The 20448-nt window shown below is 38.2% G+C and overlaps 1 protein-coding gene across 1 annotated transcript in view; it reads left to right on the top strand.

Moving 5' to 3' along the window:
- Positions 1-17406, top strand: part of pigk (phosphatidylinositol glycan anchor biosynthesis, class K) — a 45338-nt gene extending 27932 nt beyond the window's left edge. Inside the window, exon 11 of the mRNA XM_030159826.1 lies at positions 15416-17406. Within this exon, the coding sequence (XP_030015686.1) occupies positions 15416-15532 (117 nt within the window). The 3' untranslated portion in view covers positions 15533-17406. The remainder of the gene's footprint in view (positions 1-15415) is intronic.
- The last annotated feature ends 3042 nt before the right edge of the window (positions 17407-20448 follow it).

The raw sequence follows: 20448 nt of genomic DNA, 5'->3' as shown, positions 1-20448 counted from the left end.
CGAAAATAGGTTAATCGACAGGGAATACCAAAATCTAATAACTGATTTTACTCAAATAAAGGCACAATTTTGTTAAATTCTGTGGGTTTATTATTATGCATAACCAGACAGGTTTTTCAGGAGCAAAAAATAACAGACAAGGATAAAAATGAAATAAGTAATGAACAAAAACCAATGAACTATTGTATATACGGCGGAACCCCACAACATTTGTTGCTGTATAGTCCTGTTGTCACATGATCATAAATTGGCCAACCAGGAGTGGGTGCCTCTGTGTTGCCGTGCTGCATAGTTACAATCTGGAAGAGATGCATATCAAGGCCGTGTGGGCCAATGCGTCGCTGTTCAAAATGACAGTGTAGGTAGTGACGTGTGATGTCCGCGCAACCATAAATCCAGCTTAATGCAATGAATCTGTATGTGGAGGACATATAGATGAAGCTGTGAGAAAGTGAAAGTGAACTCTTTATCATTGACTATCTGCTGCCCCCTGAAAACAAATTTGCAACAGGGGTGGGGGGTGATGTGCCGGACGATATGCCAATATGTGAGCAGGGAGAGTATGTGCCAAGATATTTTCTATTACGTTGTGATGTACAACAATGGTTGCTAACCCCCCCCCGTGTTGAGAACCACTGGCCTAGAGAAATGAAGTTGACCACAGGCCTGAGCTCAGTCAGACGGTTATTGAGTACCGTGATGGGTAACAGGAGGGGTCTCTGCAGCCTAGCAGCACTTTGGGAAATTAGCTAAGTACTGCCTCTAAAGCCGACCAAACACGGCTGAATTTCAGATCTGCTGCCCGCTGCTCACATAAGAGTTCCCCATAAACTGTGTCTGTAATTTTCAATCCACAGAGACAATCACACTATTGAAAGCTCGCATGTACACACACACACACACACACACACACACACACCACACCTCACACTCACACACACACACACACACACCCCATTAAACCTCTGCCGTCTGCTACATTGGCTTCATATCTTGGCGCATTCACTCCTTTGTCTCTTTTCTCTCTATCCATTTATTTCAATACATCCTTTTTGTTTTCAGTCTTCCTTGTGTTTCTTATGCCCCTCCTCTTCTTAAATGCATCCACACGTACAACACACAAACACATTGTCAACCCGCCGACCCCTGCCAGAGATTTCGATTATCGGCTCACACTCCTGCTGGGTTGAAGATGGAAGTCCTGACAGACCGACTCGTCTCCCTCCTCTCTTCATAGTCCATCTGCACTGCAGCAGAATGACCAATGCCCATCAAGCTTATTGACAGCTCTCCACTTTTAGATTAGCTGTCATATTGTCCGCAGCACTCACTGAAATGTCTTTGTTTTCATGTCAATGTGGGACTGCCCTTTGTTGTCAGCGATCAGATGAAACCATCTAAGAACTAGTGTTGATTGAATCTAAGATGTACTGTCTAAAAACATTCCCAAGTGGCCTGTAGCTGATTTTAGTTCTGCCACCAACAAAACAAATCTTCTCAGTGTGTTTGTCTTCCAAGAAAACCATTTTTCTATTTGCCAGTAGACTAGGGCAGGCGACGGCTTGTAAATAGAAAAGTCATCAGAGTGAATGACAGTGGGTATATATGTCTGTGCTGTACGGTGTGTGTTTATAAAATCCCCCTTTTGTGTATGTGAGGAGTTGATTAAGACTTTGTCACCATTGGCAGGTGTCTCACGAGCAATGACAGGGTGAGCCCCCTCTTCCCTCTTCTTTCCACCTCTTCTTCCCAACATCGCACATCTCATCATGTTGCCAATGCCTAATCACAATATGTTCAGTTCTGGAAATGACTAGATTGAGCTTTTTTTTTTTAACTCTTGTGTACAAGTATTTTACTTTTTCCCTCTCTCTGAGTCCTGGTCCCTGGCGTCAAATTGTTATTTGTTCTTTTGCCAGCTTGATGCCACACCATATGGCTCCAGAGAATTGAAAATTGAAAGAGTGAAAATTAATGCTTTGCTTCCCTCCCACCCCTTGCCAAATCCCCTTTCCATCACTCAGGCTGCAACAATGACACTTACAAAAGCGGCTGTAGGGATTGTGCAGATCACAGGGCAAGCCCACTCAGACAAACTCCCTCTTTCTAATGGAGTAAGAATAGGATTGCTTTACTGGTGCGCTATAGTATTTAATTACAAACATCTTTATTTTCTAGAGGACTTTTCCATCCTCTAGAAAAGTAGTCAGAATAATGCACCCACTACTTTTGCCGTCCAGAACTTGCCCTGGGCTGGAATATGAAGGCAATACAGTCAACTGTCCTGGCAGTTACCAGTGGCTGTTGCTCCATCCAGCTCTGCACAACATAAATTGCTGTAGTTTTGACCTTGGAGTGCTAGTGTTTGGCAGGGTGTTTCAGACCTCCCTCAACGACCATTAGCATCCAGCATGGCCATGTTAATTAGCTCCAATCAATCAGATGGGTAGCTGTTAATTGATTTTACTGGTGAATTGAATACGCAACACAAAGCGTGTGTAATGGAGGCAGGCTGCCTGAGTGTGGGTCCCTGTCCTTGATGGTGGGCTGTGAATAGGTTCGTCAGTGAAGGTCAGTGAGCACTCGCCTCTTTTCTGCTCCTGTCTCTCAGTTGTTCTCTCATTTCCATGACTAATATTGATTCCTCTCCTCCCTCATGTTTTTTTTTAATGAAAGAGCTGCATACTTTATATTGTATTTATTTTAAGAGGGATGAGACGTCAAGAACTCTTATATTTATGAGAGGTGAATAGGAATACCAGAAATTACCTACTTTTCCCTTTTTGGTAGAGTTGATTTCTATGCATGGCAATTTAAATGTAATTTTCAATGGAACAAAGAGCATCAGAACAAAAAGGTACACTTTATAGTATAATAATAATTACAGCAGTTATTTAAGCAGTTCAACTGATAGGAAATTTACTGTAACTTCGTGCTGCATTAGCTAAATTGTTCTGCTGTATGTAGCACTTTTACTTGGTGCATCTTTTACTTGTCATGTGAATATTAGGTTATTGCCGATAAGCTTCAGAAATGTAATGTTTACAGACAGATTAAAAAAAAAAGGTCATTACAGAAATTAGGTAAAAGATAAATAATTGACAAATTTCTCTTGATAGTGAGAAGTCTTAAATGTATTGGTGTCTTCTTTAACTATAACTGTTGTTTTCAGTTTTTGGTCACGCAATAAAGAAATATAATTAATAGGCCTGTAACGGTACACAAAATTTTCGGTTCGGTACGTTTTTGGTTTTGAAAGCCATGGTTCAGTTTTTTTTGGTTCGGTACGGGAAGAAAGAAAACCCCTCAAAATGTTTTAATACATTTATGAATTTTTAAAAAATTTTCCCCCAATTTTTTGAAAAATTCAAATATAGAAAAACAGGAATAAAATTCTGCTGCCATAAATCAAATAGAAAATAAAATGAATCATTAATATTACTAAATATATTTTAAACATTAGTATTGCACTTTTCCCTGACAGGTAGTTTTGAACAAACAACAAAAATCAAATCACAGTTCTATCAGTTTACATTCTGCATAAAAATACCAAAAAAATTCCACATCAAGTGCAACATTAACCAGAGGACAAACTGGTATTCTCTTTAAACAAACTGAAGAGCAACATTGACAATAAAAAATTAACCAAATTATTTATTTTAGGACAGATAACAAACTGTTTAGGACACTGTGTGTACGTGCGCGCAGGGTGCGATTTGTCGGGGGGATGTTTTTTTTTTTTTTTTTGGAGCCGGGGGGGTGTGTGTGTGTGTCCATAACTAATGTAACAAACGCTGGCGTGAAACAAAAGTGAAACTTTATATAATTTCAACGTCCAACTACGGGTTCTATTCCTCTGTTATACAGCATGCGTGAGAGAGAGAGAGAGACAGACAGAGCAAGTGTAAGTGTTTTAGAACTACCGTAGTTCCTAGGGGCCAAACAGCGTCCATCTTATTAACCTCTCTTTCCTCGTTGTTGTCTTTCACCGGGACCTGAACTGATCCCAAACAGGACTGTAATGACGGTGGAGGGTCTTCAGTCTCGTCCTTCCAGGTTCACATCCTATTTGTTGTTTTTTTTTTTTTTTTATCTTATATCAGCTGCTGTTTTGTATTTCGGGTCGATGTGCGCGTCCTTCAATATGTCCGTGTGGAACTTGCACGGATGTAAAGTTCCACATCGAACAGCATCTTTCGTTCCTTTTTCTTTTTCTCAACATACTGTGCTGTTTCAGTACAGCTGTGTACTGAACCGAACAGGTGTGTACCGAAATGGTTCGGTTTGGTACGTGTACCGTTACAGGCCTAATAATTAAGGACCTTAAAATGAGCAGAATATTGAAAATTCTGTTTTCTGCATCCCTAAATGCTTCTGTCTCCCTCTCTTCCCTCCTGACATATGTTCCTCTCTCTGTTGGCTGTGCTGACGTGGCGTCCTGTCACAGTTGATCCATCTCCCTCTGCTCCTCCTTTTACCCATGGGGCTTGTGTTCTCACACACACTTTTGTTTCACTATCACTCTGAGGACATTTGTTGACATAATGTATTCTCTGTCCCCTTATCCTAACCTTAAATAGCTCAGCTAAATGCTGAACCTCAACCTAAACTTAACCAAGACTAATCCTCAAAGAGCAGGCTCTATGACCTCAGTTTTTGTCCCCCTGCATCAGGTCCACTCGGGTCAAAATCCCCACCAAGATGGAAGAACGAGGAACGCACACATTCATGCACACATACTGAGTCCAAATCACATATTCCTCTAGTTTCCATTGTGATGGAGGTCAACTGCACCCAGTGGGTACATGCTCCCAGTTGTCTCTTATGAATATCCCCTGCTCTGTGCCTTACCCTCCAGGTGGTTAACCCTCAGCTCCACTCCTTGTCTTCTTGGCAGCCACTTTGTCACCAACTCAGGTTCTATCATGTAACATAGTTGTCAAAGCTTTTGGTGCAGCAGAGGTTTAGAAAAAACACTGAATTTCTTATTTGGGCCACATTTGCGCTGTGTGAAAGCAGTGGCTGTGTGATGATGTCTGAACTGTCAGATCAGTATTCACATGGTTGTGTCAACGTCTCCCAGGGACAGATCACTTCTGTCATAGCCCTGTGTCTGTTTGACCGTAAAACATAAGGGACGACTATTCTGGCATGCTGGCAAATTTAATTGGGATTTGGGGAGTTGCTTCAGATTCGACTAAACTAGAGCAGACGGGTCAAGCTCATCGTGTGTTGAGACATGTGATAGGTTTTGACTTGAGCAGATAAGGTCAATGGATGATGTAGGAAGGTGCTGTCTTTATGAGTATAGAAAAAACATTGAAAAAAAAGATTACTTAGTACATGGAGGTCTGCAACTTAATTTATTCAAATTGAGACTATAGGACTTTTGAAAAATTACTCCACGTAGTGTTTCCTACAAAATTAGATTTTACCTATGGAAGCAGATACATTTTTACTGTGTATTCTGTAATGTTAAAGTGCAGTGCTAGCTCCACTCGGAGTCCAACTCCTCCTACTGCATGATTCTGAAAGAGGCTGAATTTGTGATTAGTATTTATGAGTGTCAGGAGTAGTTCAGGGTCATCTGTTATAACAGATAATCACAAGATGTAGAACCATATGATCCTCTGAAAGGGTTAGTTTGAGGTTTTATCCAGCCTAAAAATCAGTATCCATTTTTTGTCTGTTATATTTAGAATATTTTCAGTGTTTTTTTTTTTTTTTTTTCCCGTCCCATGGGAACTGAAACCCTGAAGCCTCTTAAACCCAGCAGAGTTCCCAGACAAAACAAGAACAACTGTGCTGCCTGTGTTGTTATCACTGGTGTTTTTAATACATTATTTTGGGTTCAAACCCACAAAGAAATTAATCAATCAATGCATTGGATTTATGAGGCAAAATCCCCACTTTCCTGTGTGTCCTGTGAGTTTACAAATAGTGAAATATCAGATCTATATTGACATGTTAGGAAATAAATGAGGTTGGCAGAATCTGACTCAACAAAACTGATAAGAAGCAGTGGCATTTCTTTTTTAATGTAAATTTCATGTTGTAGGATTGTAGTAAAACAATACTAAAAGTACGACTCTACATCAAGAAACAGGGACAGGAAGTGGAAGTTGAGCTGTTTTGTCATTTACAAAATGCGTGTGAAATGCTTTTAAAGTGATTTAATTTCAATGAGATGTATGACTACAGATGAAAATGATCTCTTATCTGTTTCTGGGACAATATTACTTTTATAATAATAATAATAATAATAATAATAATAATAATAATAATAATAATAATAATAATTATTATTATTATTATTATTATTATTTTTAAAAATTGTGTTGTGCACTGTTAAATAGACTATAAATAAATGATTTTGTCTTTTCTGATTCTGAATCAGATTTGCCTGTTATATACAAAGCTTAGGCTATTCCCTCTTTTTCTTTCTTTTGTTTTTTTTTTGGCCATTTCCATGTGATTCAGTCATTTGACCACATAAATATTAGTAACCCTATAACAGAGCTATGTGATTGTATTTGGGTGAATGTAAAAATGAATACACTTGGGTTTGGCACATGCAGTGCTGTCACTGCAGTCCCCTGCCAAGTAATTAATTAATTAAGATCCGTGGACTATAGCACATCACATTCAGCTGCACAAGAGGTGTCTACCCTTCCTGAGCTCATCCTGCATTATAGTTTGACACCTAACAACCTCAGTGTGACTCCCCACCTGTCACTACCCTCAGAAAGCACATGTGGGAGGTGGGAAAGAGTTTCAGCTTCTCTCATCAATTACCCACCAGTGCATGTTGTCACTCTTATTTAGAACTCCACATGTTGTACTTGTGCCTTTTTTATGCCTTCTTTATTTACCCAGTTATTGTAATTCACATTGGCTGTCACCTGAGAGGTCTACCAATGAATGATTAGAATCACTGTCTTTCATGAGGGTTTTGGGTTCTGCCATAATATTTACTGTTTAGACTATCCTGTTAAACATTATTCATGTAGTATTGATATTCCAGACTATCAACGGCAGGGGGAACTCATGACCCAGAATGCAGAATGCTAACAGACTCACCAACAATTCAATAGTAAGTATTTATAGACTATTCAACTATTCACCGATTGAAGTATGAAGCTCATTTCATTATGGTATCATCAAGTCTTCTCTTTCAAAAATAAATTTAGACAGAGTTACAGTGTCTTATAATCTTAACGTGCTGGTGCTGCATCAGCTGATAGTTTACATCATAGCTCTGTTTGCTTAGCTATGTTTTAGACAGAAAACAGCCACAGTAAAACCACAAATCATCTCTGTTTTCTGCATGATTTGTGTTGTCAGTAGCTGCTGTAAATATCTGTTATTGTTGTTATTAGGCCCGAGCCGAGTTGTTATCATTATTATTATTATTATTATTACTTTAGAGCTGTGTCCAGTAGGGAAAACAATGAAAATGCTTCTATTTTTGTCACTTGGTCACTTTCTTTGGTGCTCAAAGTGGTTTCTTACTGGTTATTGAACTCAACTCTGCCTTAGTGTTTGCTTTCAGTGCCATGGGCTTGGGCAGAGTGGCTCGCTTCTCCTACTAGTTGACTCAAACATTCATTCACGGCCTGTGTCAGTGCAAAATTTCAGTGCTTGTCTCTCCAAAACAATGCAATTGACATATAGCACCAGACCTCTTTATTTCAAACACTGTAATGATATATTTGTCATTTTTGTGCCGTTTAGAGTAGAATTACAACATATTGTCACTTTAATGTTGGATCAGTGAATCTGTGACACTGTTTTTTTTAAATCTGGTCTTCAGCCCACAGACATACTGTACTCAGACACAGAGTTCATGTGAGTAGAGTGATAGACCTCTATTGTAAACTAAAAGCTGTGTAGAAAGAGATGCAAATTTAGCCTTTTCTCCTGGGAAGAATATTTGAAATATGATAAAACTATGGTGCATCTAATACAGATACATGTGAACTTTATTGATCGCCAGGGGGAAATTCTTAATATGTAATTTATATATGATGATGATAATACTAATTGGGCTATAGGTTACTTATTGTACATCCCCCTTGGTTAAATTTAAATGTACTCTCTCAATATATTTTGGTGGTCATGAATAGAGATAGATATATTGGACTGATGTATTGATTTTTTTTTTTTTTTTCAATATCATCCTGAATTTTTTTTTTTGAAAGCCGATATTTGATCAGTAGTAAAAATGTTATAGGCACCTGTGTGTATAGCACTTGAAGTTCAATAAATGTTAAAAGAGTACTATGTGTATCTGTATTAATAATTTCATTTATATTGCTGCATAAAAATCTTAATTATCTGAGTCTTTCAATTGCATTTTACAGTCAATGTGCTTTTAAAAAAAAACACCGACCCTAAATATCAGCGTTAAAAATCGATTGTAGATATCGGCCATTGGCTGACCAAATTTTTAAAAATCGGCATCAGTTTTAGAAAAACTTATATCGGTTGACCTCTAGTCATGACATGTCAGCTTGCCAAAGTAATGTGTTTTTGTGAGGCGCACTGCAATAAGAGACTGTCTGTTCCATGTTTTTACGTAGCTGATAATAACAAATGAGTGGAGGAATGTAATAAATGGGAGGAATAAATGAATAGGTGCTTCCACACAGGTGAACTGCATGGTACAATTGAACAATTACCATCCGGTCATGCGCTGTGACATGTATTAAATTGCAGAGCAGACCTAGTTTAAACTGACTATGGATCAAGATGACAACAGGAAAAGAGCCATGTGAGTGGGTCTGCACTTTCTACATCTCAATGCTACTGTAGGAGCTTTTGTCACTGCTCAGGTGACCAGTGATTTATCTTCTATTTTAAGGAGAGAGGCCTGCTCTTCTCACAGAAAGGCTTTTATATTCTTTACCTGATAATAATGGCAATAATCTTGTTTAGTACATGGAGAAGACAATACATTTTTTAATATTAGGAAATATTGCGGAAAAAAAATCTAATATTCTTAAAGCAAATGTTGCTCAATAAAGTACTGTGATAATTGTATACCTAAATGTAATATTTGTTTATGTTTTTCATAAACTTGGCAAAGAACCTGCATAACCTTAAGCTTATTGTAAAATCATTGTAAAACTATTTCACAAATAGGTGAGCAAAAACACACTGTATGGTAAACTACAGAAACTCTGCTTCACATAATTACTGTTGTCAGAGTTACTTTCATTTTACAGAATACATGCACTTCAATGTAACTGTATTCTGGTAGAATCTATATTTTACATACTTAAACATTGTCTTTGTTAATGTTACTGCTGGATGGAAGGTTGTGAATGAACGTGGCATTCAGACTATTCTGCTTCCTTAAAGCAGTCTGAAAGTTTATGAAACCTCCTATAGAGATGTGAGATATATATTCATGGGAAGACAAAAACAGTGTGAGCTTTGTCTGGAGAAAAAAAAGGATGAATACCTACTTTTTCTAGTCAGAGTGAGAATCTGTAAACAAAGATGAAAATAACAGAAAATTTACACTTTTGTAGTGAAAATTTTTTTTGACTTAGTTTCCAAAGGGCATTTTGTTGCCTTGCTGCTACTTACCTCAAAATAAAAATTGCACCAGAAAGGACAGTTTTTATCAAATTGAATGAAATGGATGAAAATAATGACAAAAATGCTAAATATAGTAAATTTACTATTGCTTTGAACTTCATTGTCCTGTGTGAACAGACAAGCCACACTCTGGATAATCTACTATGGTAGAAATATGCTGTGTGCTTTCTTTTCCTTTTCAAATTCAGAGCTTGAATAATGTGGACTTTCAAAAAATTTTTATACATCTTTTGATGCCTGTTAACCATGTAAAATGTTGTCAAACTGCAAATAAATGCACATTATTTATTTCATCCTGTACATGATTTAACACAAACTGTCCAGTGCTGGATGATGCAGGTATAACATTACTAACGTTACTATAAAGTTAAGGAAAACCTTATCACATTAAAACAGTTGTCTGTACACCAAACTGAACTCGCCAAACACAGTTATGAGGAACAGCTATTTAACATGATTTTTTTGTCTCCCTTCCTACAAATGGGTATTTGCAAAATCTACAATTTGTGCTTTTGGTAATAATCTATGTATATCTGCCCCTATTCTGTTTTATCGAGTTGCAGGCCACTTACCACTCGGAGATTTCGAATCTTCGAAGGGTTGACTGGCTGAGAGATTGCTTTATCTTGTGGCCGGCAGTCTGCTTCCTCCACAGAGTGGGGTGTCTCCCCCTTGTCTACCTCACAGACAGCTTCCTCCACCAGCTGATGAGCAGTCCTGTCCCTTATCTTCCTCCTGTCTTTTTTAGACTTCTGTTTTCTGTGTCCATTTTAAACCGGTAATTTGGTCAGTCCGATGGTCTGAGTGAAAGTGTCTATCTGGTGTGTGTGTAGGTCTTGTCCATGAAAAATGCACAGATGAAATCCACATCCTTCACACTGAACTTGCAATGTAAAGGAAGGGGACAGTGGATAAACTAGAAAAGCACTCGGAGAGTGCAGACCTCCGCCAAGGCAGATCAGTCCACCCCACCCACCCGTTCACCACCAAAATTTAATCATTTGTTCCTTCTGCCAGTATCAACATTTCCTGAAAATATCATCCAAATCCGTTCATAACTTTTTGAGTTATCTTGCTAACAGACAAACAGACAAACCCCGAAGAAAACATAACCCCCACTGTTCCTTGGCGGAGGTAATAATATCCACAGCACACGCACTGATCTTGTTCATGTGCATAACAACAGTGTGTCACGTAGATTGACACTATTAGATTTACAGAGATGTGAAACAGATTAATAAGCATTTAAGATTAGGATTAAGATACACAGTATGAATGTATTACATATAATATATAAAATTATTCTTAAATCGGTGTTTTTTTCTATTCATTTGAACCCTTACATACTGTATATAACAGCAGTACAAAGAAAAGATTTTCACTGACCATCTGTAGACAAATTCTGATTTCAATGCCTGCAACACCCTCAAAAAGCTGGGAAAGAGACATGTTTACCATAAAATAGACTTTATTTTCCTTCACATTGTACCTTCTGTATCTTTGGTATAAATTTTCACTGAATCTGAACACCATGAATGTTGTCATTAGTTCACAGTTTAAATGGTTCAGAAACATGTGTGTTTTCACTTTTTTACATTTTATTTTAGTTATATCCATGGAGAACTTGAGGATTGTCATGCATTTATCCATGCATTAATATTCCAAATTTGTACATACATGAAAAAAGAGTAGGGATACATAAAAAGTATTGTTAGACAAAATAGTTTATTTTTGAAAAATGAGAGGAAAGTCTTGATTAAAACTAAGTGTTCAACAGAGCCACAGGATCTTTAGCCAATTCAACAAAGTGAGCATGAGTTTGGGCCTGTTGAGTGATAAATTCCATTTTGCTGAATGGATAAGTATAAGTATTGCCTTATCAAGAGTCTGGTCTTGACCAGCTCTAAATGTAAAGTATCGTGAGGACATTTTTGTAATGGTTTGGTTTTGTTAAAATTTGACGTAGATGTCAGTTGCAATGTGACAGGCATAAAACTTGCTAAGGCTTCCTCTTGTAGATCAATAAAAACATGAATCTCAGCACTAAGTAATTTCTAATATGTGGAGTGTGAATGCAGCTTTAAATCAGAAGCTGTGCCTCCGACCTCCAACCTGACTCTGTCCAGCTCTTTGCCTCGCCTGGAGCTAAAGGCCACTTTGGGTTGCAGACGCCTCGCTGTCTCTTCTTTGGCATTCTGGATGGCCAGGGAGTCCTATTGATTTGACTTGATTAAGCTGTTAAATAAATTTGGAGTCAGATAAAATCCAATTTTACTCCTGTCCTTAGTCTTTCTACATTAGAAATTGGCAGCATTGTCATGTAATAGTCGTTTGGTTTGTATAGATGGCCTTAAGAAGGCAGTGGGCCCAAGCTGCACAGAAGCATTTGTACACTGGCATCCACAGCTCCTGAAATTAACTTTTCGCCTCACTTACCACAGGCCGTTAAACTAAGAAATTACAATAATTTTCATCTGCTAGAGCAATTAATATTAATTACTATACGAAACCTGCAATTGTACCTTCTGTGAATGTTATTTAATGAATATAATCGTGTGCAAGGAGCTATTTTAAGACTCGCTGTATTATGCAGGGGGTCAGATTCATTCTCCAGCACCCTCTGTACATGCTGCTTTTGTAGCAGCAGTTTTCCTGTTGGCCACAGAAAAGCTGCTCTGTTCTGCTTCAGTTTTATTGGCTGATGGACAGAAAGTGTTCAGGAGTCAGGAGGATGGAAAATATGAAAAACAAGTGAGCTGAAAATAAGAGGTATTCACATTTTACTATTTAAAAATTTTCAGACTGTGTTTAAAAGGATTTAAAACAGCAGCCAGAACCTGCTGTTTGGTGTTTATATGTGGTAACACAGAAACACATAAATGAACCACTCCCTCTACTGTACACCATGACAGACCCAAATCTGCCTCTGTTTACAAAGGTGAGTTCAGCAGAATATTAAATGACCATGTAAGTGCACAGATCAATTTATGTATAAGTCAGACTACAAATAGGCAGTTTTAACTTAAGCACAGCCATGAAAAATATCACCCTGTCTGCACTGCCTTTAGCACATATGTCCTGTTAAATTCATATCTGTGAAGACTGGAAGACACTTTCTTTGTTCGTTTTGTTTTTTTAAAGTCACACTGGACAGGCGGTTCCGATGGACAATAAACCAACCTTATATGATCTGGTTGCTCTATGGTGTCCATCCAGCATTTTACTACCCTAATATTTTCTTCCACTTTGCTGTTGATGTTGTAAATCACAACTTTGAACCATTTTGTTCAGGAAGGAAATCTGTGTAAACACAAACTGCCCGACTATTAAAAAATGAATGGATTTTTAAAGCTGTATTTAAACTCATTTTGGAAAATGTGAAAAAAGTTAAATAGAAAGTAGACATCTAGAATGTAAAAAGTAAAATAGGTCAGTTTGAAAAACTCCAATATATCCACCTGGGATTGAAAATAGTATTAAGTTTATTTTAGTTTGTTTCTGTTCAGTACATTAAATATACAATACTAATACAACACTTAAGAGATTTTAATCTTTTGCTTTGACAAACTGGCATAAAGATAAAGATAAATTGTTGCTGGTGTAGGTCTAAGTTTCTGGGGGGCTATGGTGGTGTGGCTTGGGGTTCCTTCCTTAAGTAAATTTGACATTTTGCACTAATATTTTACTAGTATTTTCTTAGTATTTTAGACCATTTCAGACTATTTTGCTATGTGGAAGCTTTAGGGGCAGAGGTGGGTGGGTTGGGCGTCACATGGTTATTATAACTATATGTGCGTTAGAAAACTAAGAGCAGAAATTAAATGAATGCCTAGAAACCAGATAACAAAACTTAGTAAAGACGTCTTCTAGGGACCAAATGCAGCCATTGTCATTTTTACATTAATTTGCTGTAGGTGGTTTCTAAAATGGCTTGGGTGCTGCACCTAATGATAGGGAAATCCAGCAAGATAAACCAATTATTTTTCCACATTTAGTTCTGTGTTAAAAACCCAGCGCACCCCTTTCTTTTACAGCAGCACACTTTCTCCTCTCCCTAAAAGCCCAAATTTACTCCCTGCTGTTCAGCTTGAGTTGAGATGACAGAAAGAGAGCCTTTGGTCAACAAGAAAGCTAAAACCAATTCAGCTGTTTGGAAACAATTTAGTCAAGGAGTCCAACTAAGAAAAACAACAAATGACCTACTGCGCAAGATTAGCTACATGCTGGTGCCTGCACCACAAGGCAATACAACCAATTTGTGTAATCGTGTGAAATTCAGTCACAAAGTGATCTATGACCGCACAGCAAAGGAACAATAAACAGAGAAAATAAAGCCACCTCCTCCACTGCAACCCAATCATCCATTAAGGACATGAGGGAGTTTTTTTTTTTGTTTTTTTTTTACAGACTGCCTAACCACACTGCCGTGTAGTTGTGCAAATTTTAACAATTTTGTAACATTTTAGTTGATTAAAATTTTATATTTAGTTGATCCATATTGCTATATGAAAAACTGCAGACATTCTCATCCGAGGGTTTGAAAAGCTCTATTTTTAAAGAGTTCTCATTTTGATGTATAGAGGTGATTTTGACTGCATTTGCATAGAAATAAAAGTTAAGCTAAAAAATACTTTGAAGACATTTGAGTGTGAAATAGATCTAACTTGGCCGCCACAGTTTAGCTAATCACAGTAATGGAAAACACTAACAACAAATCCTGTGCATCCAAGGGGCCTTAAATCAGAGTAGATAATCAACATGCGACAGCCTTCTCATGTAGACTAGTTGGAAAATAAGATCTATGACTCATCACTTTGTTAAAAAGTTGTCGCATGATGAATTGAATTGTCTTACTCGACATTGCACATATGCTCATTGCAGTGACGTTGTTACAACAAACACTGTGCAGCTCTAGTTCACGGAGGTTATTTTTGCGTGTTGCTGCAGATAGCCTTGTGTCTTGGCTGTAGTCCCACTGAGTTTGTTGGTAATGATGACTCTGGACTGGGTTTTCACACCAGCATCTAATCCTCCAGGGTCTGTCAGGCCTGTCAGCCCAGCCCCAGCTCTCACTGCAGTGTGTCAGACTGATATGGATGTTCTTCAGGAGGAGTAAATGTACACTGGGTGACTACAGTAGTGCGAAGGAGAGCTAGAGAAGGCATTTAAGTAGCTGAGTTAGTGTACAGTATGTCGTGCTTTCTCTCCGTACACAGGCTTGGCATTCATCCTCTTTGCCAAGTCATGGGGTTCTAGCTTTGGGGAAGCCTTTCCTGACTTGTGATTTCCCAACTGGATAATGGCAGCTTGTATAGCAAGGGATAACAGAAATCTCTTAAGTGCGTCCTCACAGCCTGTCTATAGCTTTGTCGCCAGCAGAGGACTTAGGAAGATTTTTTAGAGGTTAAATCTCATCTCTCCGCAGAATATTGCCACCGCATTAGCATATAAATGTGCTCCTTGTGAGATGCATGTTTAATATGGGTGAGATTTAAAAGTATAATCATACACAAAGTGATGATGTGGCAGTGAATGGGACAAACACAAGACATGGGAGGTGTACTGATGAGCTTTACCACCCGCTTTTTGTGTGAACCTTTTGTGTTCATGAGACAGCAGATAGTATACATGAAATGTGTGCGTACATAAAGAGATGGTGTATGTGTGAATGACAGAACAATCAGCCGTGGCCTCAACAGGAGAACTATACACTGTTACTAATGTGCAATTTCTCCTTCTTCCCTCTGCTCCCCTCCCCATCTCCACTCCCCCACCCCGGCCCACCTCACCTCCTCCCCACTTCCCTCAGAAACCAAAACAGAAAGACTGGCATCCCCCTGATGGCTTCATCCTGGGCCTGTGGACCCTAATCCTCCTGGTGTTTTTCAAATCGTACGGCGCCAAGCACCTCAAACACATCTTCTGAGGCTTCAGCGTTTACGCCGCTGGATATTTGGGGATGTGCAGCTTCAAACCGGCTGCTGAAGGAGTATTAGAGGGAAGGTGCAATTTGTGACAGGCTTGTTATTTTTCTGAAAATGGAAAGGAGATGTATGGCACCGCAGCTGCTCGGTACGATAGTGAATGATGCAATCAGTGCCTTTTTTCCTTGGAGGCAACTGTGCTCTACTGTTGAAATGCAAACACTATACTATATATAATATATAACAATATTGTTTTTTGTATTTCAATGTGAAAAAGGGACAAATACTTGAAAGTTGAACATTAGATTGGTATGTTGGTTGGGCTGGGTATCATACATCCTTTTATGCCACTGACCAAATTACTAAGATATGGATTAATAACAAATAATATCAACTACATTTCAGTATGTAAAGAGTAAATCTCATCACTCTTAGTGCATGCAACATGCACATACTGTGTTTAAAGACTTTAATGTCATGTCAACAGATGACGGTTATTTTATGTTGTTGACAGGTTTTTTTATGTTGTAAACCTGGTTTGAATGGTTAAACACCAAGGTGCTCAAACATAAAACTAAAGATGCAAATGGACAGATGGATCTCTCTCTCACTCTGTGATATAAGTTTCTGTCTAGTCACAGGTGTTTTCAGACAGGCAAGGGGTTAAATATATGATTGACGGCTGTAATTGGCAATCACTGATGCAGATTCTGTTAAAAATCAACCTGGACATAACTTTACTGCTGTACTCTGGCTACCCGTAGAAGCTTAGAAAAGTGGCTTCATGTCTCCATAACAGCATGAAACAACATAAGCTCATCTATATTTTTCTTTCTGTATTTGTCTTTTGATTTGGATTGAAAGATAAGATCTGCAGGAGTAGGTAGGCATTTCCAAATTCTGCTATTTTTCCCTCTGATTTTGGTCTTGCAACATTAATCCGCTACTATGTTATTAAATAACGTTTTTTTTTTTTTTTTTTTTTTTTTATCATGAAGCTGCTTTGAGTGACTAAAATGCAAAGGAAGTGAAGAATAAAACAAAAGATGTATAACATGTAATTTTCTCATTGTTATAGTGGAAAATTGGTGTCAAAGTATGCAGGAACAGGTATTGAAACAAAAGTATCATGGATATCAGCGATAAGTATGTTTTTCAAATCTATGGATGATACCCAGCCCTACATATGGATGTAGCTGTCTTTAAAGGTTCAATGTGTGATATTTAGTGACATCTAGTGGTGAATTTGCAGACTTCAAATAGTGGTCTCTTCTGAGCTTTTCAGTCAAGGGAATATTAACTCTAGCGTTAAGATGACTTACCATCGCCTACTATGTTTGAGTGGAAACAAAATGCAGTAAAATGGAAAACAACGAGACGTCCAAGCTAAGGTATAATTTGGCAGACTCCATCTGCTAATATAAATAGCTATTTTTAAGGTAAAACGAAACCAGTCATTGTCCATACACTAATTAAAAGATGATTCTCATTGTTTTCCATTCCTCTTAAATCCCCTAAATCGGGGGTGTCAAACTCATTTTAGTTCAGGGGCCACATACAGCCCTATATAATTTGAAATGGACCAGACCAATAAAATACTAAGATTGAAAAAAGTTGAATTGCATTATGAAAATGTTTACATCTACAAAGTTTCCTTAAAAATGTGAATAACATGAACAACATGAAATGTCTTTAACATTTGATTACAATGGACCTACAAATACACAAATCATTAGTAATAGGCATGTCTTAAAGGGGGCATATTTTGCTAAACCCACTTTTATTAGTCTTTGGTACATTTATTTGTGTATTTGGGGAATTGGTGAATTTGAACCCTCCAGGTGCTGCAAAGCTATCTTTTATATTCATCCTGGCAAAAACCGAGTGGATTTCTACAACCCGTTTTAATTTCATCTTAATTTGTTATGTCTATAGCTAGTTACGTCACAACGTTTGCACATATAAGGTCAAGACTTCTGATGAACATTTCTCAGAGTACGCCATAATTGTTTGTCAGCAGCAGCAGTTGTAGTCCATACTGAAAATATGTCCAAACTTTGAGCCGATTATCTAAAATGTTCACTTGTTGGTTGTATTGACAAACACAAGTGGCTGAAGGGGACAGAGAAGCACGATCCACAACCTGGAGGAAGTGGGGCATTTGCATTTAAAGGGCCAGCACTCAAAACTACCTTTCTTGTGTCATTACTCAGAATTAGGGTTGACGATGGGCCAGTGGAGTTTAATTAATAAAGAATTCAGGCCTAAGCATAGCATTTACAGTTTATGTAGACCACAGGGGAATGTTTAAAATGCATAAGACATTTCAGGTTATTTACATTGTTTGTGAAAGTATAGTTTGTAAATGTAAACATTTTCATGTAATTTGACATTTTTAACAATAAAATAAAGAGAACATTTTGAGGTTGTCATCATTTATAGGTTATTATAATAGTATTTAACTGGTTTGATTCACTTGAGATCAAATTTGGCTGAATGTGGAACCTGAACTAAACTGATTATTGCAACCTTGATTGTTAATATCTTCAGTGTAAATTTGTATTTCACAGATTCATCCCACGAGCGGGAATGGACCCTTTGATTGGCTGCTTTTTGTCCACAGGCCATATGTTTGACACTTGTGCCCTAAATATCACACATTGGACCTTTAACTGTTACATATTGTTTTGTCAGGGACTTTCTTTTTTTATGGCAAAGTTTTGTCAATTCATTCTGTAATCATTTTCTTGATTTGGTCGTAAATGCACTGAACTGAGTCTGCAGATAAGAATTTAATTTATCTCTCTCTTTAGAGCTAGCTGCTCTGCATATTTCAGCAGAAGCCTTTCTGTTTTAAGTGCTACTCATAACGTTAGCCTGGTCAGAGAGGCTGATTGGTTGTGAGTGGGCTGTGGAGAGATTACTATTTAATGTCTCCCCTGTCCATATACATTACACTCCTTGACCGTCATATCACGCTTGTGAAGGATAACAATCGCACGTAATCCCATCTTGGCATGATGGACCCATCCACTTTGCCATTCGCCAAATTGCCCTCCCTGTGGAAACATCCATTAGCTACCCAGCCGTGTACTCCACTGACTTTATTCCAGGTTGATGGACAGCTATTTCCTCAGCCATTCTGCGCCTTGAACTACAGCAGCGATAAGTGAGTGATATCCCAGTAAGCCATCAGCTCCTCCAAATGAATCTCCTCCATGCTGGGGTGTGTTTTTCTCCCCCCTCCTTTTTCTCTTTCTCCATACGTAACCACTTTGCATTAGACTCATTGTCCAGGGTGACTGATGTGCTGTGCATATGGATTAAACCTGCATCACTTCATCTTTGCTTCTCAGTGTGGGGACCCGCCCATCAGGTACCTCGCGCCATTCTCCCTCTCGGCCAAAGTGGAAAATGGATTTTGTCAGAAATTAAACCATATGTATCAAAAGCAGCTGCTGCATCAGCTACCATGTACCTTTTTCTAATACTTTATTTATGCAATAGTTATTCCCACCTTTTCCCCTCCCTGTTTCTTATTTATTCTAATCTTATTCCTGGTGGGTCCCTTTCAGAGGGAGCAGCACATTTTATTTCCTCAATTTGTAGGATTCTTTTATTTCCTGGTTAAATGAAAAACTAAGTCAAAAGGATGTGTTTATGTTGTAATTAAATGTTTTATTTCCATTTTTAAAATGACACTGAGCCTTTAATTACTTGTACCACTATTCCAAAACAAAACAATCTGCATAAGATGTGCTTTTGCTTTGACAAACCCTTGAAGGTATGCCTGGCAGAGCTGATAGTCTAAGCTTCTTTTGTACCACAAAGATATCCTTGAAATCTGTGCAGCTTGAGTTACCTCCCATACCTGCACTGTTGTTTTCCTACTGGAAACATTTCAAGTCATCCGGCAAGGTTTTTTAAATGCAGTTTCTTCTGCTTTGTTCCATCTAGCATTTTAAAAGACAGGATCCAGGCCCCTGTATACACTCGCTGTATACAAGGCTGGCAGCAGATGCAAAAAAAAAAAAATTAAAGCCCTGTCTCAGATGGATTTGTTTGTTCTTAAGCCTACTTGAAAACCGACTCCATGTCCTCTGTGTGTTTTTTTATTCGCACATCCAGCACTCACAGGTGGAATTGAATATACCCAGCTTTTCCCCTCTGTCACTATGGTTTCCTTATGCTAATAAAGATCAGTGTCTGTCTTTGCTTCACACATGACTTGGTGGAGAGAAACCATTGACAGGGCGATGTTAGAGCAGCCGTCTCAAAAGACGGAGAGAGATTTTAGCCTGAAGAGTTAGGCAGGATGCGCTGAATATATCACACTAGTTGTTTAAATGTATTCACCAGTGAACCTGCACATAAACTCAGTGTATGTGCAAGTGCAGCAGCAGCGTTGATCTTGGCTGAATGTGGCAGTCTGATAATTTAATGACTTCCACACAAACAAACACAAGCGCTCCCTCGCTGTTTTGCGACAGTGTGTGCCCGAAAGGTTGTCCAATTTCCATGGAAACTCAGGATTTCCTGCTGCTCTCTTGTCAGTGAGCCTTTGTAACGTCAATCATCCCTGGGAATGATAATTGTAATTTCAGCAGTCACACATTTTCATTTGTGAGAATGACTGTGGCATAAATCATGCTCAGTGATGCGTGCTCACAGTATTTTTACATTTAAATGTGGCTTTTTCTAAAACTTTGAGGTAATTATAAATGCGAACCGTGTGGTGGTTGCTTAGCCAGAACACCCAGCGATGAAAAAAATCTCTTCTCTGTCCAGATTGCATTGTTTGAAATTCATTTATTTATGCAAAGTGGATTTAACAGTCTTTGTGAAGTGTAAAAGTAAAGCATCCATGTGAAAGACTGCCTCATGATGAGCAGTATTAGTGTTGCAAGCAATGGGAATT

The sequence above is a fragment of the Sphaeramia orbicularis genome, chromosome 17 (assembly GCF_902148855.1).
Source record: "Sphaeramia orbicularis chromosome 17, fSphaOr1.1, whole genome shotgun sequence".
NCBI lineage: Eukaryota > Metazoa > Chordata > Actinopteri > Kurtiformes > Apogonidae > Sphaeramia > Sphaeramia orbicularis.
This window is presented reverse-complemented; position numbering and strand designations above follow the sequence as displayed.